This window comes from Vigna unguiculata, chromosome 5 (assembly GCF_004118075.2).
Source record: "Vigna unguiculata cultivar IT97K-499-35 chromosome 5, ASM411807v1, whole genome shotgun sequence".
Lineage (NCBI taxonomy): Eukaryota > Viridiplantae > Streptophyta > Magnoliopsida > Fabales > Fabaceae > Vigna > Vigna unguiculata.
Window position 1 is genome coordinate 12,762,163 of NC_040283.1, and position 22,754 is coordinate 12,784,916.

Sequence of the window (22,754 nt, forward strand, 5' to 3'; positions counted from 1 at the left end):
CTTTTGGTGTATTATAATCAATCAAGCACAAGAGCATTCCGTAGTTGCATTTAGCTCACTTAGGTCTTAAATTTTATTCTTATGCAAAAAAAAAAAAAAAAAAAACTATAAACAACTCTCAATATTTTTTTCTTAAGAAATGTGAAGTCGTTTTGATAGCGAAACTTCAATAAAAGTAAATAATTGTTTTTTGTTGTGAATCGAAAACTTTTTCAGAGCTATTAAAGTATATCAAAATTTGTGGGTTGATCCTCTTCATGGATTTGAGCCGTGTTGAAAAAAATAAAAATATACATTAATTTTCTATTAATCTGGATAAATTAATTTTGATGTGTTATCTTTCATGATTATTTAAAAATAGTTTGTATATAAGTTTATACGGTCGATATTCTAATTTTTGTTTAATGTTGATTGACAAAGAATTCTAATATTATAAAATTATTTTTTCTATTATTTTTTAATTTTGATGATAAAGACTTGATACTAATATTTTGTTTAATAATTATATTTTATGAGCATTTAAAAAATTAAAAATTAGTGATAAATTATTATCTAATTTTGTTAGAATTTTTGTAAAAAAAAGTTTTCTAAAAAAATATTCATTATTAAACTGAGTAAACTCATTTAATCCACTAATCATTGATAGATGGATTCCCTTTAACATTCCTAAAACTATTGAAAGATAAATTGTGTGAGATTGACACGTTTAGTAAATTAAAAATAGTTAAATCAAATGAGTTCAATGATACCCAAACTCAAAAAGAAGAAGAAATTATCACTTGAGTAACACTCATTATTGAAATAGAGCAAAATTTATGGTCTCTACCCCATTCAAACTACAACTTTGTTGCTTGAGCAGTATGCATTTAGAAGAGAGTTGTGACTTGAGTAACCAAGGAGAGTGGGTGCTTGAGCAATAATAACACTCTATATCTATACCGCTTAATCAACAACTTAACATTTAAGTATACACAAAACTAAAAGATTCATCAAGCAATTTCCAAACTTCTTTTAATCATTTTATCAATTCTAATAGGTTTTAACTAAATGATTACACCACTTGAATGTATAATTTGTCTACTACAATCATTTTTCCTCAATTTAACCATTTAAAAAAAAAATCACATTCCTATACAATAATAACAATAACTTCACTAGTCCAAATTTACTAATTTATGATCTCAGCAATTTCAATATCAATAATATTTAATTATTTTTCAATAAATAAAATAAAATTTATTCATAATTTAAAATAGTTTTCTTTTATTTTCCAAGCAATAACAAAAAATAAATTGAGAACAACCCAAATCTCTTTAAAACTTAATCAACCGTTGAGAGAATGACTCTCTCAATTAACTAAATTAACTTTGAGATATTCATATAGAGAATAAAAAAAGCAAAGATAAAAAAATACTTTAAATTAAATGAAAACGCTTATTCAAAATAAAATTTTAATTAATTAAAAATTACCTATACTAATAACTTTTTAACTTGTCTTTTTTCATAAAATAATAAAAAAATACTCCAAAAAAAAAAAGTGGGGGAAGAAACTTAAAAAAGAAAAAAAGAGATAAGGAAAGGAGAAAAAAGAGAGTAGGAAATCAAAAATATTTGTTCTTATCCATTTCTTTTTACCCACTACAAGATAACGTATAATTAGTAATAATTTTAGTGACTAAAAATTGTTAGTCACTATAATAAATAATTTAAATACTAATTTATAAAATAAAAATTATTAATTACTAAAATAATTACTACTATAAATAAAAAATTATAATTAATCACTAAATTAGTCACTAATTATTTAAAGATTAATATATTTTATTATAATTTAACTAATTATATCATGTAAATTCATTAGTAGTACTACTTGAATTTAACTAATATTTTTTGTTCTTATCCAGATAGTACTACTAATTAGTGAAATATTTCACTAATTAAATCCAAGTATAATTACTTAGATTTAACAACTTGAAGCCGACATTTAGATAATTATAATTTAGTAAATTCTTCAATTTGAGTGTCAATATAATTGTGATTTCTTTAGTTTGATAATTTACTATTAATTAGAAAAAAATAACAATTTTTTATAGAAAATAAATCACACAAATATAAATATCCATGTAGAAGACATTACACATTTTACTACAAACTTTTATTTCACATGGTAACAGTCAGTTATCTAACTTTTATTTTTAAATAATATAAAAAGAATATTAACTTTTGAAAGAAAAATAATAATTTTAGTCTAAATTATTCTAATACAACCAATAGTCTCATATTTAAATCTTAAATGTATATTTTAAAATTTATTTTTACTAACAATCTTATCTTCTAATTTAAACATAATTGTCTGACAATACTACCTTAATTAGCGTGTTTTCGATCCAACAAGGTAGACCAAGTTTATATAATTTTTTTTAATTCGAATGAAGTTCATATATATATATATATATATATATATATATATTATACTTAATGGAAAGTGAACTTTTGCATAAAGAGTAAATATCTTAATTAATAGAAAGCATGGCAACAAGGATGACCTAATTAAAGATAGAATCAGCCTCTGACATTATCACGTTAGAACTTGCTAGTTTAATTTTTTTATTCAATATAATATGTTGCATCTTATGATTTTTGTGCCCCACTAATTATTAATTAATGCTAGGGTTTATTTTAAAAGTTACATATACAGATTCCTCGAAGAGAGAAATGTCTTTTAATTTTTGAACTTCTTTTACAATGTGTGGACAAATCCCATGAATTTGTTTACTTACTAGGCAACACTTTCAAGTAATAAAAATGATTTATTTTCATGTTTAGTTCTTATCATGAACAAAAACTCAGAAAATCAATTATCGTATTCTTGCGAGCAAGACACAATTAACTCTTTTTTCTTACCACTAGATTGAAGAATATCCATGACAAAGTAAAAGTAACAAGAGATGAAAATGGAAACATGATCAAATTATTATCCTTAAATAAAAATAAATTTTATGATGTTAGTGTGACTCCATAAATTCTAGAGTATTCGTTATTCATGGTCTTAATTTTTGGGATTTGATGGGTATATATCATGGGACCACCACACATACAAAAGAATGGTTTGACATGTGCAAGGAACATGCATTAGAATTTAAAACATATTAACTTCAACCAAGAATGAATATTTAATGTCTTATAAAAAAGATTTATTTTTTACATTTCAAAAGTTTGATTTTTCATTTTAATAATTTTGTTATTAAATTTTGTGATTGATACAACTAATTACCCTTAATGTTACTGCAACTGAATTGTATCATGGTAAAGGAAACTGTCATGTAACTATTTGTACTTGAGAAAGCTTCATGAGGAAATGTTCATTTTGTATATGATAATGCAACGGTGGACATAATGAGGTAGCATTAGCAAAATTGCAAAATTTCTAAGAGCTTTAAAATCTATACATTAATTCATTGTTCTGGTTTGCATTTCATAGCATACCAACAAACTACCCACAAGAGATTATATGAGTGTTCCCTTTGGGCCAAACAATCATGTATAAATAACCAAACTATTATAAGGCTTATGAGGGTTAAATTGCGGAATCACATGTATATCAGTATATTTTGGAAACTTATACGTTCATACTGTCAACTTTTTATAATAACTACACTACTTCACCCTGGAAGATGTACTTCTGCAGCAATCAATATACTTGTTCTTCTGCATCCTTCAATATTTGAAATCTCTCATAATGGTTTGAGTTGATGCTTACATTGTTGTTGAGACCAATAAGCATGAGCAGCTAAAACCCTATCCAAAAGCTCTTGAGGAACAGGTTCTCCCCTTCTCTGTTGAGGTGAGATTCTAGCAGTGTGCACTAATGTCTTCCACTTATCCTACAACATTCTCATAGTCACTAAAGTGTTACCACAACACAAAAATATTGCATGTTTCACCCAAACAATGCATAAAGCGTCACATGAATTGCTGACCTTCAAATCAACGTAAGTTCGATGTTTTGCATGGTCAAAAGCTCGTTGTTTAACATCACGCCACCTACAACACACAAGCAATTAATAGTACAAAGAGGATATAGCTACACATTAACCAAAAACATAAAAGACTAAAACTTCATCAACAAACCTTCCAGTTCCAAGTTTTTCAACAGCCTGAACCAATGCTTCTACTTCTAGAACCGAGAATGGCCTTCTAATTCGGCGTTGTGCAAAGTCAGGGTTCCCAGATTTGCGTCGGAATGGAACCACAGCTAATGCCTCCATGTTAATGGCCGGAACTGCCACCAGGGTGCGACATTTTGACATGTTATTGTTAGCATAAGTATCTGTTGGAGAGGAGACAACATTAAGATCACCCTCCACACAACTTTCGATTTTGATCATGGAACGTTCTTGGGATACATTGTATGTTCCTTGTTGTAACATTAAAGATGTGGATTGCCTGTTTATAGAATATTGTCAAATTAGTAACTGGTAATAGGATCATCAAAAGTAATTCCGTGGATGAAAGGACTAAGAAAGATAGATGAATATCACATAAAAGAATAATTGAATACGGTAAACAGAAATGGCTGGTTAAAGGTTACTTGGATAATTTTTGCTGCGAACCAGTGGTTAGAAAACAAGGGTTATCATTGCATGAAGATGGAGAGTTTGAAGTATGTCTTGGCTCCAACATGAATGCTAATCTATGACGTTTGTCGTCTTGAGATATTCCTGTTTGGATTAGAGTTTTGCTATCATCTCGGATTTTCTTTCCCTGAAGAAGAATTCCGACATGTAGTTCATTTCCAAGTATAGTTGTCACAGCCTCCATTACTGTCCTCTACAAAATAATACAATAACAAGAAGAAGAAGAATTAATAATAATCATAAAGGTAGACAAAGTGAGCATGAAAAAAGGTATAATGGGTCACTTACTATAGTTATTATACTTACTTTCTACACTTGAAATCTATTTTCATTTGGTAGGCATGAGAACATACTATAAAGGTGGTTTGGTGTTAGGTTTAAGGTTCAGATATGAAGTAAATTTGTTCATGTTTCTCAGTTTGTTTTGTACTTCATTGCTTTAGTCACAAATGATAGAAATACACATAAAATGGAATATATAAACCTTGTCAGTAATGTGTGTTACTTGGAAACAAAAAACTCAATTGCTTACTTTCAACGAACCGATAGTTGCAGTTTCAGGTATGTTAATGAAAAGTTCTGGGACTTTAAAGGATTTTATACTGAGCTTCACTGGAAAATAAAAATAAAAATCGTTAAAACCTTGTATAACAAGTTAGACTAAATTAGGATCAGATGTTGTTAATTGGTAACATTGATTTTCTTACCGTTACAACCCTTGGACCCAGAATGCACTTGTTGACCAACTCTAGAGGATGATTCTTCAATTGCTGCATGTTATTAATTTTGACCATTTAACCAAAGTTGAGTGAAAGCCTAAAAGGAAACATACATTACAACGAAAAATGAAAGGTAGAAAACCAAACACTGTAGCACCTGTACCATGATTTGTGTCATTGACCCTTGTGGTATCAGAAGAATCAAACGTGCCTTGGCACTGAGACCCCCTATCAGAAGTGGATGATGAGGTCTGGTTGAAAAACTTCCTTTTCTTAAATGGATACATCCTTTGTAAATTTTCAAGCTCAGAATTGTCCCTACTATTGTTCTCATCTATGTCAACACAATTTACTGATTATTAATATTTATTCAACAGTCATGAATATATGCATCAATATAGATTTCTTGTTTCACACTTGGGAAGACTATAAAGTGATGTGAAACTTGGTACGAATTCCAACACATACCACTCATAAGAGAACTTGCATACTTCAATTTTTGCATATCTGGTGGTGTGCTAGATATCTTATCCCTGGAGTTTAGTTGAGTGCTGTTAACTAAGTTTTCATCATCATCTCTACCTAATTTCCTGCCACTGGAAGTGCTGGGGAAGGAATCAAGATGCCTATGGCCTTCCAATGACGACTTTGCTACATTGTTTTCTGAACTGCAATCTTTAGATACTTTGCAACTTGGTTCCATTAGCCCCTCAAAGCAGCCTTTAATGTGAGTGTTTTTCTCATTTACTCTTCTTCTTTTTACCCTTTCATCTTCCCTTTCAAGGATATTTTGGCCTTGGCCTTCAAGATGGTTCCCAGGAAAAGATGCATTGTCCACAACTCTGATAAGAGTTTTCATAGAACATAATACTGATGAGTCATGACAAGTTTTCAAAGTGATTAAATTGATCATAAACAACAAAAGCTTTACTGCACTATGTAATAGACATTTGGTTGATCAATTGTTAGTGAATTTAAACTTTTAATTATCAAGAGAAACAACTTTTCAAATGTACCTAAGGTTCTCATGTTTCCCTTGCCTGTTAGGAACACAGGCTGAGACAATTTCACTGCAATTTCCATGCTCACATAGGTCCTTCTTAAATGATCCACCTTCATCCTCTAGCTTATCCTTCATGTCAGCACTAGAGAAAGTGTGAGGATCTTTTGCAGAAGCTACATTGTCAAGACCAGAATTCTCACTCTCTTGCAAAAAGTTGCCAGCTACATTAGCCAATATTTCAAAAGCTTGTATTTGGTTATTTTCAGGTTTCTTCTTGATTGTGCCCCTCCCCTGAACCATGTACTAGAATTATCAAGATTTTGAAACAGAACTAACAAGAAGCATGAGAAAAAAAGGGAGAAAAAAGTTCATTTTCTTACCCTAATTGATCTTGAAGCTTTGGGAATGGCAGGCCCTTTATAGCCATTAAAACCATAGTTCACCTTCTTCTGCAACATCATTTTAGATAATCATTCCTATGAGGAAAAGTCATAAGATAAAATGTAATTGACTTCCTTTGGTTTTGCAAACACCAAGAAATGAACCTGTCAGCATAATCAAATTTCAGTCAGTAGTTTGACGAGTCTTCGTTATACCTAGTTGCATGTGCAAAATGTTAAAGGGTTTTAATTCATTAATTCATTTAGTTAGAAACTAGTCCATGCAAAGGCAAGCAAAGTAACATTTTTCTTATTGTGCCTCTTCATTAAGAAAGCTAACAAGCAAGAGATTTTCTACAATTCGTAAAATCTGAAACAATTTACAAAGTAACAAGGATAGATGACACTGAGATAAAAATAGGCAATAAAAAAAAGAAAGAAGCTTTAAATATCAATGCCCAAATTAAAGGAATAACAATAGGACATGATGACATGCATAAAAATAACTTTTTTGGGATTGGATTATATGATAATGACGTTAGAAGTTAGTAGATTCTTGAAACTCCGAATGAAAACAAGCTTTTATCATAATGAAATATATCAACAAGAAAAGGAAGGTATTGAAACACCTGCACTTAAATGGACATTAGAATTACACCCCCTTCAACCCATGTTGAAATAACTTTTTTTTCCTAGTTTGAAAATCAAGGAGATAAAATATAAAATACCCTTCAAAAAAAGAGAAAGAAATACAAAAACTAAAAGAACGAAGATGTTTTCAATTAATTTTCAAACACAGAAAAGCAAAAGCCAATTGCAGCACGAGGATTATAATCATCCAAAACATATTCTTATTGAAATTTTTTTAAGAATAACACAAACAACCAGCGAACAAAACACATTGATGAAATAGATCTTTTAAGGAGACAACATGCGTCAGGTTTTACAAATTTATTGCACTTTGCATGTTGGGAGAGAAAGAGAGAGAGAGAGAGAGAGATAAATTATACTATTAAAAGAAAAATATAGATAGAAAAAGCAGAAAAGCTAGGAATATATACATCAATGAAATGAATCAAACAAGAAAGGACCCAGAAAAAAAAAGAATTGTAGAAGGAAGATGAGCAATGCAAATTCCAATACTAAGGAAGAAAAAATGATGAAAGTGAGTGTATTGAAGAAGTGATGAAAAACAGTAAAATACCCATGAATGAAAAAAGCTTTGCAGCAAAAGATGAATGTGTGTAAAGAAGTTTTGATGAAAGGCAATAAATAATAGTGTTGGGATATTGTCTGAAGAAGCAAAACCTCCTGAAAACCACCCAAACTGGTGTTTGTTCTTAAACCCCTCACAACCCCAACAAACTATATGCAAATGTTTGACCACTCATATCCTAGGAAGGGACCATCCTGTAACATGATGTTAGATTGGCTATAGAAGGTTGTGTCAGCAAAACCACTTTGGATGGAACGGTTCCTTCGTTTCGGGTGATCCACTCACTCCTCTCTCCATGTCACTTCTTTGCTTACCACGTGGAACATTCTCCACTCATTTGGGTTCCTTTGTTATCTCATTCACATAAAACAAAAAAACAAAAAAAACAACAAATGATTGAATGAGTTTCAAAACATAAGCCACTCCTTGTCCCTATTTCCCAACCCAAACCTTCAAAATCATTGTTTAAAAACTAATATAAAAACGTGACTAATTCCTTTTTATTTGTTATTGGCAATCAAAACAATGAGCTTTGGTTCTTTTCAGCTTTAAAGACAGTTGAGGAATGTCGGGTTAAGATAAAAACTTAATGTCACAAAATATAAACGGGAGATCCATTAACCAAGTTAAAGAAAACTGTGTTTTTATTCAATTAAAAAGTATCATATACAATAAGTTTGTACACTTATTCTTAAAGGTGACATAAGTGAACGTTAAACCACATTTCCAAATTGTAATGACAAAAATAAGAGGTATATTATAAGAGTGCACAACCTAACTTCATAAAATTAATTCAGTATAGTGAGATTTATACTGATATATTATGTTATAATTTGGTAATATTTATAATTAATGTGTAATTTCTAATACACACGTAAAAAATAGGATAAAAGGATTGATAAATTCAGTCAATCTTTAGGATAAATCATTGATAAGTTTTAGTAATATATTATGAATGCGAACTTTACATTTAATTCAATTTTAAAAAATGTATTTAATAAATTAAATTTTGTATACATTTATATATTAAAATAATTTAGTGGTATATCTAATTATCGATATAAGATTTCTAACAAAATTCTTAAATTATAATGAAAAGACAACACAATAGTGATATTTCATTAATTATGATGTACAAATACGATACGTGTATCAAATATGGTGTGTATTTGATATGTTAATATATTAATTTTAAAAATAATAGGATATGATACGTGATAAATACGTAATATATGAATATTGAAAAATGTACAATAATTCTTAAAAACATAATAAATATATGATTATTATTAATCCAAATTAAAAATTATATTACTAAAGTTGTCACCATAAAAATATAAAATATTATCATCATAAAAGTACTACTACAAGAAAATTCTTAAATAATGATCAAGTAACAAAAAATATGTCAGAGACAAATTTCTTAATTAGAGACCAATTTTCTAATTGGAGAACAATTATTTTGGTAGTGAAAATCTTGGTAGGTAATGTTTAGTGAGCAATTATGAAACCATTTAGTTTGGTAGTCAAAACTTTCGTATTTAATGTTAGTGACCAATTTAGAAACTAATTCATAATAAAAATTATTTTAATTATCAATTTAGAGACCAGTTATATTTTTTTGGAACTATTTTAGTTGTCAATAACTTTTAGTTTTTAAATTGGTCACTATACAATGACTAATTATTTGATGTTACTAAAATTGGTCATTATTCAAATATATTTTTGTAGTGTACTACAACTAATAAATTTGATACTTTATTAATAAGTATCAATAAAATATCCTAAAGTATCAGACATGGATATGTGACCCAAGGTGAAGTATCGTTACATTATAATTCAATAATAATGAAATCATTTTAATTTGTTGTTATGTAAGTTTTGTACAATAAGAATGGAAGAACCACGAATAATACATGACAATATTTTAATTATTCTATCATTGGTTAAAATAAATTAGACAAAAGAAGTTAAACCATTAAGGAAACAAAAAATAATTTAGATTTTTTTTTTTGTGAAAATTTAAAAATTAGAATCGAATGAATATTTTTCTTCCTTTGCCTGGGTTCCCTAGAGAGAAATTTTTGTAGAAGAAAGGGTACCATTTAAATAAAATAAAACGAAATAATCAATTCTATATAATAAGTATTTTTGTATTTTGTTTGTAGTATAGTAAAAAAAAACATTATGGCCTTAGTATAACAAATTTAGTTATGTTAATTTTGTTTGAGTTATGCTAATGATTGGGGTAATAGAATTAATGTGTTTAGTTATGTTAGTGATTGAGATAATTAAATATATCATCCGCATTTACTAAAGAAAAAAATTAACATTAACCTTCAAGAGAGTTACTTATTTGTATATAAACACTAATTTTCCTATAATAAATATATGTAACCATTACTAAATACCAAACAACTATTAAATAAGCTCAAAAAAACCTAATTAATAAAGTAGTGAACATTTAGCTTTTTTTCTATTTTATTATTATTTACTATGAATAATAACAATTTAAATTTATCTCATTATGTTCTCTTACATTTTCTTTTAAAAATTATGAATTCACATTTTTTTAAGCCCGTCATAACTAAATGTTGGGTCTTTCTTCTTTTTTCTTCTATATATTTTTCCCTTCTTTTTCTTTTCAATTCAAATTAAATATGTCCATTTAGACCCTTAAAAACACACACATACACAATAAAAGTGGAATTTTCTTTTTTTTATCTTCTCCTTCTTTCTTTCCTGTGAAAATCATAGTTGAATCCACCAACTTTCTCGTTGCATGTTGCATTCTTGTTAGAATGTTTTGGATCACATATATAAAATTTAAATATGTTTGGATAATTATCTGTTTATAGTTAAAATTATAAAGTGGTTTGTTAATATTAAATTTAAGAATAATGACATAATTGTCATGAAAGGTTATTGTGTAGATACCATAAAGTAGTATTCTGATTTGATGAGGGGACCAATAGGAATTATTAAAATCTAGAATATAACTTATGGAAATTACAAAATGGGTTATGTTTCCTATTTGTAGAGAAGATAATATTATGTACTCTACTTGATGTATTTTTTTTATCCCCATTAAGAGAGAAAACAAAAACAATACCTTAAACCTTCTACATTTGAAAGATTACATACTCCTTGTTAATGTCATCATCCACATCAGATACGCTTTTGCATTTTATTTTCATCATGAATCAAGGTATGAGAACATTAAGAATTAACATATGATTGTACTATGAATTTTATACTTATATGGGTAAAAGTATGTTGTTATGCACAATTAATATCAGTTAGAAAATTCCTTCAAGTGGTATTAGAGCCACCATCATCTAATCATGTATGATTGTGGAAACTTGAAATTAAGATTTCTTTCACACATTACTAGTATTACAAAAAATCCTTTCACTTTTCTCAAAAAATCATGTGAATTGGGTATCTCATCTATTTCAATTTCAATTCTAGAATCACTACAAGAAATAAACAAGTGTGAAATAGCCACCAAATGAAATTTGTTGCAAATATGTAATCCAAAATAGTGACAAATTATTTTTTAGTGAAAATTACTTGGTTAGCGATTGAAATCACGATCAAAAATATCCGTACCAAAGTTTACTTGCTAAATCAGTGGATATTTTTATAAAATTGGAAGTAATGTACTTAGCAACTGAATTAGCAATTGAAAAAAAATATATTAAGTTAGCGACTTGTTTAAATTTGGTCCCAAAAAAGGAAGTTTATTTATGCTACCAAATTTATTACGAAAAATTGTTGGTGACTAAATATGTTTAAAATTATAATTAGCAACCGAAAATTTTGGTTCACTAAATATAATGTTTTTAGCGACCGATTTACCGATTGAAAAAAATGTTATATTAGTGATCAATTTGAATTTGGTGGTTAAAGTAAATAGTTTATGTTTGCTATTGAACTTACGACCGATTTAAGTATTGTATTAGTCAATGAAAATATTTATGATTGTGTTTTTAATTTTTAATTGTATATTATTTTTGTGTTAATGTAAAAATTATCATTAATTTTTTTGTTTGTTTTTTCATGATCATTTAATATCTCATCTTGTATTATTTTCCCTTCTTTCCATTAAGTATCATGGGTATTGCTCCCTTAAATTATAAAAAATAATTAGCAATTTACAAACTAAATTTTTCATCATAAATACATATTTACCAGTTTTATTTTTTTAAAATCTAATAAAAATTGAATGAGATATTTTTTTAAAATCTAATAGCAATTGCATGATATATACTTGTATTAGTAGCATATGAAAAGATATGACTAGAGATTATTTTTTAGTTTATTTTATTTTATTTTAATGACTAAATTTTTTTAGTTATTATTAATTTATTCCATTGGCTAAATTTTTTTAGTTATTATTAATTGGTTTAATTACTACTTTAGTCATTGTTTTTGTTTAAAAATGTCAAATTGATCCTTCAGTTTTTTTAGTCTCAATTTGGTCTTGATTTTTGAAAAATTAGTGGAATTTTATCATTTTCGTTAAATTTCTTGAAGCAGACCAATGGTTTTTCATTAAAATTGATACTAGGATTATGTTAATTACACCAACAAAGCAAATTATTCTTATTAAAAACTTCAAATTTTGATGACAAATTCTTTATCCATTTGAAGAAATTTAACGAAAAAGATCACATTGCATCAATATTTTAAAAGTCGATACCAAATTGAGGCTAAAAGAAACTAGAGAAACTTGACATTTTTGGACCAAAACAAAGACTAATAATTGAATATTATGCTATCTTTTGCTTTAATGTTTTAATATATCATTTTAAAATGAGTGTAATATAAGGTCTTCGGTTATGAAAATTAAAATGATTTTTTTTATGAAGATTAAAAAAAAGTGGTCACCAATTTTACTTTCCTTCCTCGTGAAACTTTACTCTCTCTCTTATTACATTTTTGTATACTTAATTTAAATATGATATATTAAACTTAGGCTTAAATATACATTTGGTCCTTATTTTTGTTGATTTTATTCAATTTGGTCCCTATTTTCGTTTTCTGTTCAATTAGGTCATCATTTTCATCAAATTGTGGTCAATTTGATCTTTTTCACTAACGGTGTTTAAATAGTTAACATTTTTGAACAATACATGCCAAGTATCAGCTCCTGGTTTTTTTGATTTTTTTAAAATTTTTAAAATTTTTTTTTAAAATTTTTTTAAAATTTTTAAATTTTTTTAAATTTTTTTAATTTCAAAAAAATGGTCCACGTGTCAAGTCACAATTGTGCCACGCGTCAATGCTAGTGTCACGTGTCAATTTGTAGTAGTATTATTTTTTTTGTTCAACTTAGTTCCTATATTCGTTATTTTTCTTCAATTTAGTCCCAATTATTGTTAAAATAAATCATATTTATCCCTTTCAAATTAATACTAAATTTAATATCTTTTATACAAATTATATTAATATCTTTTATAAAATTCACCTTTGAATTTATTATTTTTTAAATTCAATTATAAATTATTAAATTTAATGATAAATTGAATAAATTCTTATATTTAATTGCTAAATAGAATATAATTATTTAAAATATTATAAGAATATAATTATTAATTTTTTTTTCTAATATTTATATTCTAAAATATTTTTAAAATTGATATATAAAAATATTTTAAATATTCAAAATATTTTAGAAAAATAAACTAATATTTGTAAAATTAACATTTACATATAAAATATTTTAGATTTTAATATCTAAAATGCAATAAAAATATTAAATATTTTAAATTTAAATGTGAATTTTACAAATGTTAATATATATTTTTAAAATTTTAATAATTATATTTTAATAATATTTAAATAATTATATTCTATTTAAAAATTGAATCTAAGAATTATATTCAATTAATAATTAAATATTATAATTTATAATTAAATTTAAAAAATATCTAATAATAATGTCAATTTTAAAAATTAAATGGTTCTATTTTAACAAAATTTGGGATTAAATTAAACAAAAATAACGAATATAGTACTCAATTGAACAAAAATAACAAATATCGGGACTAAATTGAACAAAAATAAATAATATAACTACAAACTGACACGTGGCACTAGCATTGACACGTGGCACAATTGTGACTTGACACGTGGATACTTTTCTTGAAATTAAAAAAGTTAAAAGAAATTAAAAAAAAAAACAAAAAAAAAAAACAGGAGCTGACACATGGCATGTATTGTTCAAAAACATTAACTATTTAAACACCGTCAGTGAAAAGGACCAAATTGAGCATAATTTGACGAAAATGAGGACCTAATTGAACATAAAACGAAAATAGGAACCAAATTGAATAAAATCAACAAAAATAGAGACTAAATGTATATTTATGCCTTAAACTTAAGATGTTGAATATACGTAGTCTAAGGAGCTAGAACGAGAATTAACTGCTTGAGAAGTTGTGGAAAGAACAAAGAAACTAAAGATTAGAGAATGGGTTAATGACAAGACTTGTGACTATGTGATATGTTTAACTTTTAAGTTATAATTTAGTCTTTGTTACGTGTTTTCTTCACAATAATTATATTTGACTTCATTTTCAAAAGAAATATAAGAAATATAGGGAAGAAGCCCAACTATATCACATGCCTGAAGGCTCTTCTTCACAAAATCTCCAATTGTCTCCATTAATGAGAATGAAATATATTTTAATATTGTTGGAGGAGAAAGTAAGAAAAGGAATGTGTATGGACTTGGTACACTAAGTAAAAAGTTTGTTAATCCTTCATGTGCTCGCTCTTTTACCAACCAAGCTTTAGTGACACATCAAAAGGATGAAATGCATGAGACTATTGAGAAGTTGAATGTTAAACATAATGTTAGGGAGAGGACTTTACAAGAAAAAATGGAGCACTTGATGAAAAACCATGAGCAACAAACTAAGTGCATATACCAATATGAGGAGCAAATGAACTAGTTTTGCAGCATATGAATATCAAGAATCTCATGCCAAGTCCTAGTGATCGTACTATTAACAGAGATGATATATTAGATCATATCAATGATGATAGACTAGGAGACCATTAGTTTTTTGTGTTTATTTATATAGTGATTTTTAATATTTCACACTTGTTTAAAACTATTTTTGTTTTGTTATTTGAGATCATGTTATTTAATACTTTTAATGTATGCATTACTTTTTACTATATTATGCAATGTAGTTTATTACACTTTAGCATGACTAAATTTTTAGCATTCACAAGTTAGTCAACACATTGTTTATATGTAGGAAAAAAAATGGAAAATATGACAAAAACAATGGTTATTGTTGCAACAATTAGGGATCAGTTTTTTCATCGTTATTTGTGTACACGAGTTTGAAATTTAACAACTAAAATATATCAATAACTCATTCATAGAAATTTCGCGACCAATTTAGTAACCAAAAAATATTCCATTCTACAAAACACATTCATCCATTAGCGTCCAAAATAATTGATCACAAAATTTATTAAATTTTACTACCAAATTAGCAACCAACATTTGTGTCTTTTATCGATCGTTAAATTGGTCCCATATTCCTAAAGCGACCAACCTTTTTAGCGACCAATTAATAATCAAAATTTTGGTCACTCATTAGTGATCAAATGAAAAATTGATCACCAGTCATTTTGCAATTTTGGTTGCTAATTCCGTCACAAATTGTATTAGCGACCGATTTACCTTATTTAGTGCTCGATTTTTGTCCTTGTAGAATTGCACTTTTGTAGTTGTGAATGAGTGGGCTTTTTGTATACAACAAGAACTTCTTAGACATTTTTAAAGATCTCATAACTAGCAAGAAACTCTAAAAGAGTAAATAATACATAATCTAAGAGAAAAGAGAAAATAAAGAAAATGAGAATGAGAGAACATATGTGAATGAAAGAATATGTGTGAAATTGTGTATCTTTGGAGGAGAAGAAGACACTTATTTCTAGGTGTAGATAGGTTTCAAATGATAGGAATAAAATTTATATAAAATACAATAATACAATATATTCAAAATATATTCAAGGACGAGTGAAAAGATGGTGTGCCTGGAATTAATGGAGGATCCATGGAAGCACGTAGTATGAGATGGTATTGTTCTCTTTTTGATAGGTATTCTAAAAACGTAAGAGTGTTTTACCTTGTTACTATTTTTAAAACTGACTAATAGGTATCAACTTTATAACCTCTCAGCAGAGACCAAGGACCTCTCAAAATGTATCTGATTATTCAAGCCCATCACAGACCGTTTACTAAATAATCCAACCCATCACGGATCGTTTATCAAAAAACCCAAAATTATATATATTACTCATACAATAATTAATTATGTGCAATATAATTAACATTAACAATAACTTAATTTATTGATTAATGCTAATCCATAATAATAACAACATAGAGAATAATAATTTTATATAATAAAATTATATAAAATATAACATTCTTCCACTTGGATAACGTTTCTTGTTCTAAATGTTGTCTTTCGAATATCTTCCGCCTTGACTCGAATCTGATGATAGCCATATTTTAAGTCAATTTTGGAATATACCACAGCTCCTCTCAATTGATTCATCAAATCATCAATCCTTGGTAGAGGGTATTTGTTCTTAATGGTGATTTTGTTAAGCTAACAATAATCCACACACAACCTCATAGTGTCATCCTTTTTCTTGACTAACAATATTGGCACACCCCAAGGAGAGACACTAGGTCTGATGAATTGTTTATCAAACAATTCTTCTATTTGTTTTTTCAACTCTACTAACTCTAGAGGTGACATCCTATAAGGGGCTACAGACATAGGTCTTGATCCTGGTACTAAGTCTATAGTGAATTCTATTTCTCTTTGTGGGGGTAACCCATGAACATCCTTAGGGAAAACATCAAGATACTCACAAACAACAGGAAACTTATTAATGTCTAGAATTTCCTTGACTTTTGAAGAAGTTAAGATCATGTATACTTGAGATCCTTTTGGGATTTCATTGTGGTTGGTAGTACTCTGTTTTAATTCTTTTGAGTCAAAAGTTTTACCTATGTGTGATTCAAAAATTAAAGTCTTATCGTGACAGTTTAGGAGAACATGGTTGGAAGATAACCAGTCCATTCCAAGAACAATATCCAAATGAGACAGGGGTAGACATATAAGATTTACAGAAAAATTTCTACTGCCTATACAAATATGACAATTTGTGCATGCAAGTGAAGTGGTGACTGGAACATTGGTAGGAGTAGACACAGTTAAATCATATGGCAATAAAGAGACAGGTAACTTTAAATGTTTGACACATTCATGTGATATGAAAGAATGAGTAGCACCTGAATCATATAGTACATTAACGAGGTGACCATTTATGATGCATTTACCTTGGATTAGATCTTCAGATTGAACAGCTTCAGTACCATTCATTGTGAAGACTCTTCCGGTTGTCTTTGGTCTTCCAAGTTGATTCTTTCCTATGTTGTTGCTTCCCCCACTTCCTTGCTCCTTAATTAACTCTTTGCATTCATTACGATAATGACCCAACTTCCCACAATTGAAGCAAGTTATAGTCCTCGTGGTGCAGTTTCTTGACAGATGAGGTCCTCCACAGTGGAAACATTTGATAAGGTTGGTTATGCCTGAATTATTGGTAGGATAGGAATGTTTTTGTCCTGAAGAGTTCCACGAAGCATGAGATGGACGTTGGTAGGGTTTCTTATTATTTAAATCATTTCTTTTATGCCTCAAAGGCCCTCCTTGCCTCCACTGAGTTTGCCTTGCCTTAGTATCATCCTCATAAATCCTACAACGGTTTACAAGAGTAGGAAAGGAAGAAATCTCTAAATAACCAACTGCTTGTTTAATATCAGGTCTCAGTCCACTTTCAAACTTGGAACAACGAGAACGTTCATCAACTCTATCATGAAAATAAGGACAAAACTTTGACAACTCGTCAAACTTTGCTGCATATTCTCCTACAGACATGATTCCTTGACGAAGATTAAGGAATTCAACTTCTTTCCTCCTTCTAAGATCCTCTGGAAAATATTTTTCAAGAAACTTTTGTTTAAAGGCTTCCTAAGTAATTTGTCTCCCTTCATCCTCCAATTGTTGTTTTGTAAATCTCCACCAGTTTTCAGCTTCTTCAACGAGCATAAATGTAGCAAACGTGACTCTATTTGCATCCGCACACGTCATTTCGATGAAAATTTTCTCAATTTCTGCTATCCATGATTGAGCACCTTCAGGATTAAATCCTCCTTTAAATTTTTGTGGATTGTTCCTACGAAAGGTTTCTAATCCTTGATTTTCCATGGGTACAACATTTTGTTTTTGGCTCATATTTTCCAGGACAATTGTCATTCTTTCCAATAACTCATTGGTAATGTTTGGTCTGTTATCCATCTTTTCCTGAAAGAATGAACAATTTCCTTAGTTTTCTTTAGATTTTTTTTAACTATTGTTAAAACTTATCCTTACTACAAGTATTAATTGTTGTTATTACTTACTTTTATTAGTCTACTTATCTTGCATTTCTCTTTTACAAGAAAAATGTAAGAACAAAAAACTTGCACCTCTACTTACTAGTAGAGACTACAAACATTGAAGACACCATACCCAAAGTCTTGATAGAAGGAACTGCTCTGATACCACTAAATGTGACGTCCCGACTACTATACTAAATAATTATTATTTGATAAAAAAATATGGAATTTATTTATTTTTTTACCATAAGATTATCCTTGAGAGAACATTAATGATAACATAACTTCATATTCATATATATAGTTTACATCTCTATAATTGTTCATGAAATATTACAAAAATATATATTTGTAAAATATTAAGAGTCCTACATCAGAATAGAAGATTTATCTATATTTTTAATATCTCCTAAAGATATTAATAGAAATGATCCATGAGTCAATCTTTAGAAGATCAACCAATAATATCCCGAACAACTCTCACTAAGCAAGTTCCTCTTCTGCTAATGCAACAGGTACATATGAAAGAAAAATATGAAAGGAGTGAGGTCTTTATAAGCCTTGAATATCGATCTTAATAAACTCATCAAACAATGCAAACACCGGGGGCCTAGATTTGGACCTACAACCATAAAACTTGATCTTGTTTTACCAGACATATGGATCCATATTCCACTTCTGATGATCCATTATGAACATCAAAAGTTAATTTGGGAAGTGATTAGGTAGTTGAGTATTTCTCATAAAACATTGGTACAATCATAATTATTTCTTTCTCGAGAATATTAGCCATTCATCGGCTCACAAAAGAGATATATACTCACTACCTAACCTTGGTGATGCCAAGCAGGTATCAGATAGTCCCAAGTTTGGCCTATGAATATCCTAGTCCAGTGCGCTATTCTGAACTATCCAGATATTCACCTACTTGGTAAAACTTCCTTAGACCCCACCATGGTCCCTGCCTTTCATCCCGCAGTGTACCAAACTATGACTTCCAAAATATAAACACTGGTTTAATCTCAACTTATTGAAACCATACTTAACGCTTACTTAATTGACATACTCTTGGATATTTTCAAAGGTCATAAAATGTGATGACTATCAAATCATGTCATTGTATAAACTATACACAAAGAATATAAAACAACGATAAAATGTACATACAATTTTCTTCTATCTAAGCTTACTGAATAAAATAATATTTACTTTCACTTCACATTTATTTTTATTTTTTAATTATAAAATAATGATAAAATAAGAATCAAAGCAAGAACTTTAAATAAATAATTAGATAAGTATTATAACATTATAAATAAATATAATAACAAAAATATAAATTAAACGGGACCAGTGCGTAACTAGAGATATATTAATTGAAATAAATAAACAGGACCAGTGCATAACTGGAGATGTATTAATTGAAATAAATAAACAGGACCAGTGTATAATTGAAGGTAAATAAAATAAAATAAATAAATAGGACCAGTGCGTAATAGAATAATATATGAGTCAAAATAAATAAAAGATTAATATAAAACCCATGAGTTTATCAAGATTAATATAAAAAGAGCTTAACCTCAGTCCCCCTTACCTTATTGATTGAAGGGCAAACTCACTGATAATATTTGAACAGGACTAGGATCTCTTTGAATCTTTACTCTAAACTTTCTTACCCTATTTTCTCTTTCTCTTTCTATTTCTCTCTCTCCTTTTCTTTCTTTCTTTCTTTCCTTGTTACTTTTTTTCCTTCACGTGACTTCTTCATTCATATATATATATATATATATATATATATATATATATATATAAAAGAAAGTCATGTGCTTATTTAGATTTTTCTTTCAAAACTATCATTACCTACATTAATGAAGAGATAATGCTTATCTCTTCATCTTATCTTCTTTTTATTTTATTTTTCTTTTTATTTTCTTTTCTTTTTATCTTCTTATTTCTTCTTCTTCTTCTTTTTCTTTTTCTTTTCTATATTTTTTTATCTCTTTTACAAGATTCTTCATATTTATTTTTTTACACACACTTATTTAATTAAAATACTTTTACCTAATATATATATATATATATATATTATTTTTTTGTTTTGTTTTTATTGTTATTTTCAATAAGTAAAAACTACATCATGATAAAATATATTTTTAATGTTTAAACTACATCATAATAAAATACAAAACATTAGTAAAAATAGAATATTTTCTAAGTGTTTTATTTAAAATAAATAATACAGTTTATTAAAAATAGGGATGTTACACAAGCCTCTTATGTGTGTGTAATAAAATTGTACCTTTTAGAGAAGATAATCGTACCAGAACCAACAAATCTACTAAACTGCAAAGTTTTACATGGAGATCGGTATCAAGCTGTATATATCTCCATTGGGAAAGGAGGGACATACCATATAAGTTTTTTGTCGATTTTCCCTTTTCTCTTTTGCAATATACAATCCTTTTTGCAAAAACAAAAATAAGTTAAATTAAACAGTTATGTATAAAATCTTTGTTTGAACATTTTGTTTTTTCCATTAGAATAATGTTAAAATTTTAGTTATTGTTGGTATATGTTGTACAAAAGTTTAGCATTTTTAGATGAGGTAATTGAATCAAAAAATCACCAAAGCGATCTCTCTTGGTAGTTTGTTCATAGAAAAGTTGAATGTTTCTATCCATGTTTATCTGTGTGAGTATTAATTGGTCTAAAGAAAGATTAATACTTTACCGAATTGCATGCACACATCTAATAATTGTTCATTTTGTAAACACCTATAAAGACAAGGACAATAAAAATGAAGATTGTAAGAATGAAGCTAGTAAGGGTTCAACAAAAAAAAATTAGGGCCACAACTGGTTTTCCTTTTTTAATTTGCGGTAAGCCTGAACATATATAAAGAAGAAATGTACCAAATATCATGCTTGACATACAAAGAATGGTATGTTTCTTATTTTGGTCTATTCTGAGGTCAATTTAGCTTTAATACCTCAAAACACTCAGTGGTTAGATTTTGGTAACACCATTAATATTAGGGTTTCAAGGAATGTTGCTTGAGCTACCAAAAGTTGATTAATATTGAAAGATAGATCTATGTTGGAGATGGAAAATCGAATGAGGTGGGAGCTATAGGACATTTTAGATTATTATTATTATTGTTGTTGTTGTTATTGTTATTATTATTATTAAGCACTAAATTTTATTTGGATTTAAAAGACACTTTTGTTGTACCATCATTTAGACAAATATTTGGTTTCAATTTCTTATTTGGACAAATATGATTATTTGTGTTCATTTAGAATCCAGTTATTGTTGAAACTGGTTCACTTTTGGCTTATGTTAATCTATAGTTGCTTGACATTGTAATTGCCTATAGTGAATCCTTTAATGCACAATCACGTGGTACTAAGCGTAAAATTGGCAATACTAACTCACAGGCGTTATGGTATAGGCTCCTATGTCACATCTCTAAAAATAGAGATGACCGACTTGTGTCAAATGAGATATTGGATTCCATTAACTTCACAAACTTTGATGTTTGTGTTGAATGCATTAAAGACAAACAGGCCAAAACAAAGAAATTAGGTGCATATAGAACTACAAACAAGCATCTTAGGATTGATACATATAGACATTTGTGGTCCATTTCCTAGACTTTTGTGGAATGGTCAATATAATTTTATACAATTCATAGAAGATTACTATAGATGTATGGAAAGGTATTAAAGATTGCAACTTACATTCTAAATAGAGTTCTAACCTAGGAAGCTGTTGAACACCTTATGAGGTTTGGGTTGATTGAAAGCCTAGTTTGAATCATTTTCGTGTATGGGGATGTCTAGCTTCAGTAAGACCTTTTAAACCAAATAAAAAATAAATTGAACTCTCGACAATAAACAATTATTTTAGTGATTATTCTGAAAAGTGTAGAGGCTTTAAATTTTATGATCCCAAATTGAAGACAATTTTTGGGACATAAACTACCACATTTTTTTGAAAATATTGAGTTTGGGATGAACAACAAGATTAAAGACTTTGTCTATTGATAACAGTTCTAGAACCAATTCATACAATTGCTTTCGATAAAGCAAGTTTGAAACCTTACAAAATATTTCTATTCAGGATAATTTTTTTGTTTGTGAAGAACAAACTCAAGATAAAACTCGAGATCCTCAAGAACCTATGTTATGATCCAATATCTTTAAGGAGATCTATAAGAGAAATGAAAAGTTCTATTCCAAATGATTACGTGATGTTTCTCCAAGAACACAAGAAAAACAATTGAATGATAGAAAATGACTCAATCAACTTCT

At 28.1% G+C, this 22,754-nt stretch overlaps 1 protein-coding gene across 1 annotated transcript; it reads right to left on the minus strand.

Moving 5' to 3' along the window:
* Positions 1-3,734: 3,734 nt before the first annotated feature.
* LOC114184366 (telomere repeat-binding protein 5-like) lies at positions 3,735-6,820 on the minus strand. Its single transcript, XM_028071679.1, has 10 exons — positions 6,740-6,820; positions 6,373-6,650; positions 5,825-6,198; positions 5,514-5,708; positions 5,345-5,407; positions 5,170-5,249; positions 4,592-4,830; positions 4,132-4,446; positions 3,981-4,044; positions 3,735-3,884 (listed from the first exon to the last, which is right to left on the minus strand). Exons 1-10 carry the CDS (start codon positions 6,818-6,820, stop codon positions 3,735-3,737), a joined length of 1,839 nt encoding a protein of 612 aa, XP_027927480.1.
* Positions 6,821-22,754: the final 15,934 nt, after the last annotated feature.

Bases quoted from the DNA above. Each gene is read 5' to 3' on its own strand.
- LOC114184366 (XM_028071679.1), bottom strand. From the start codon at position 6,820: ATGATGTTGCAGAAGAAGGTGAACTATGGTTTTAATGGCTATAAAGGG. The intron at 5,408-5,513 runs GTGCTACAGTGT...AATAACATGCAG, and splicing joins TGACACAAATCATGGTACAG to CAATTGAAGAATCATCCTCT. The intron at 4,447-4,591 runs GTAACCTTTAAC...TTCTATAAACAG, and splicing joins TCGCAGCAAAAATTATCCAA to GCAATCCACATCTTTAATGT.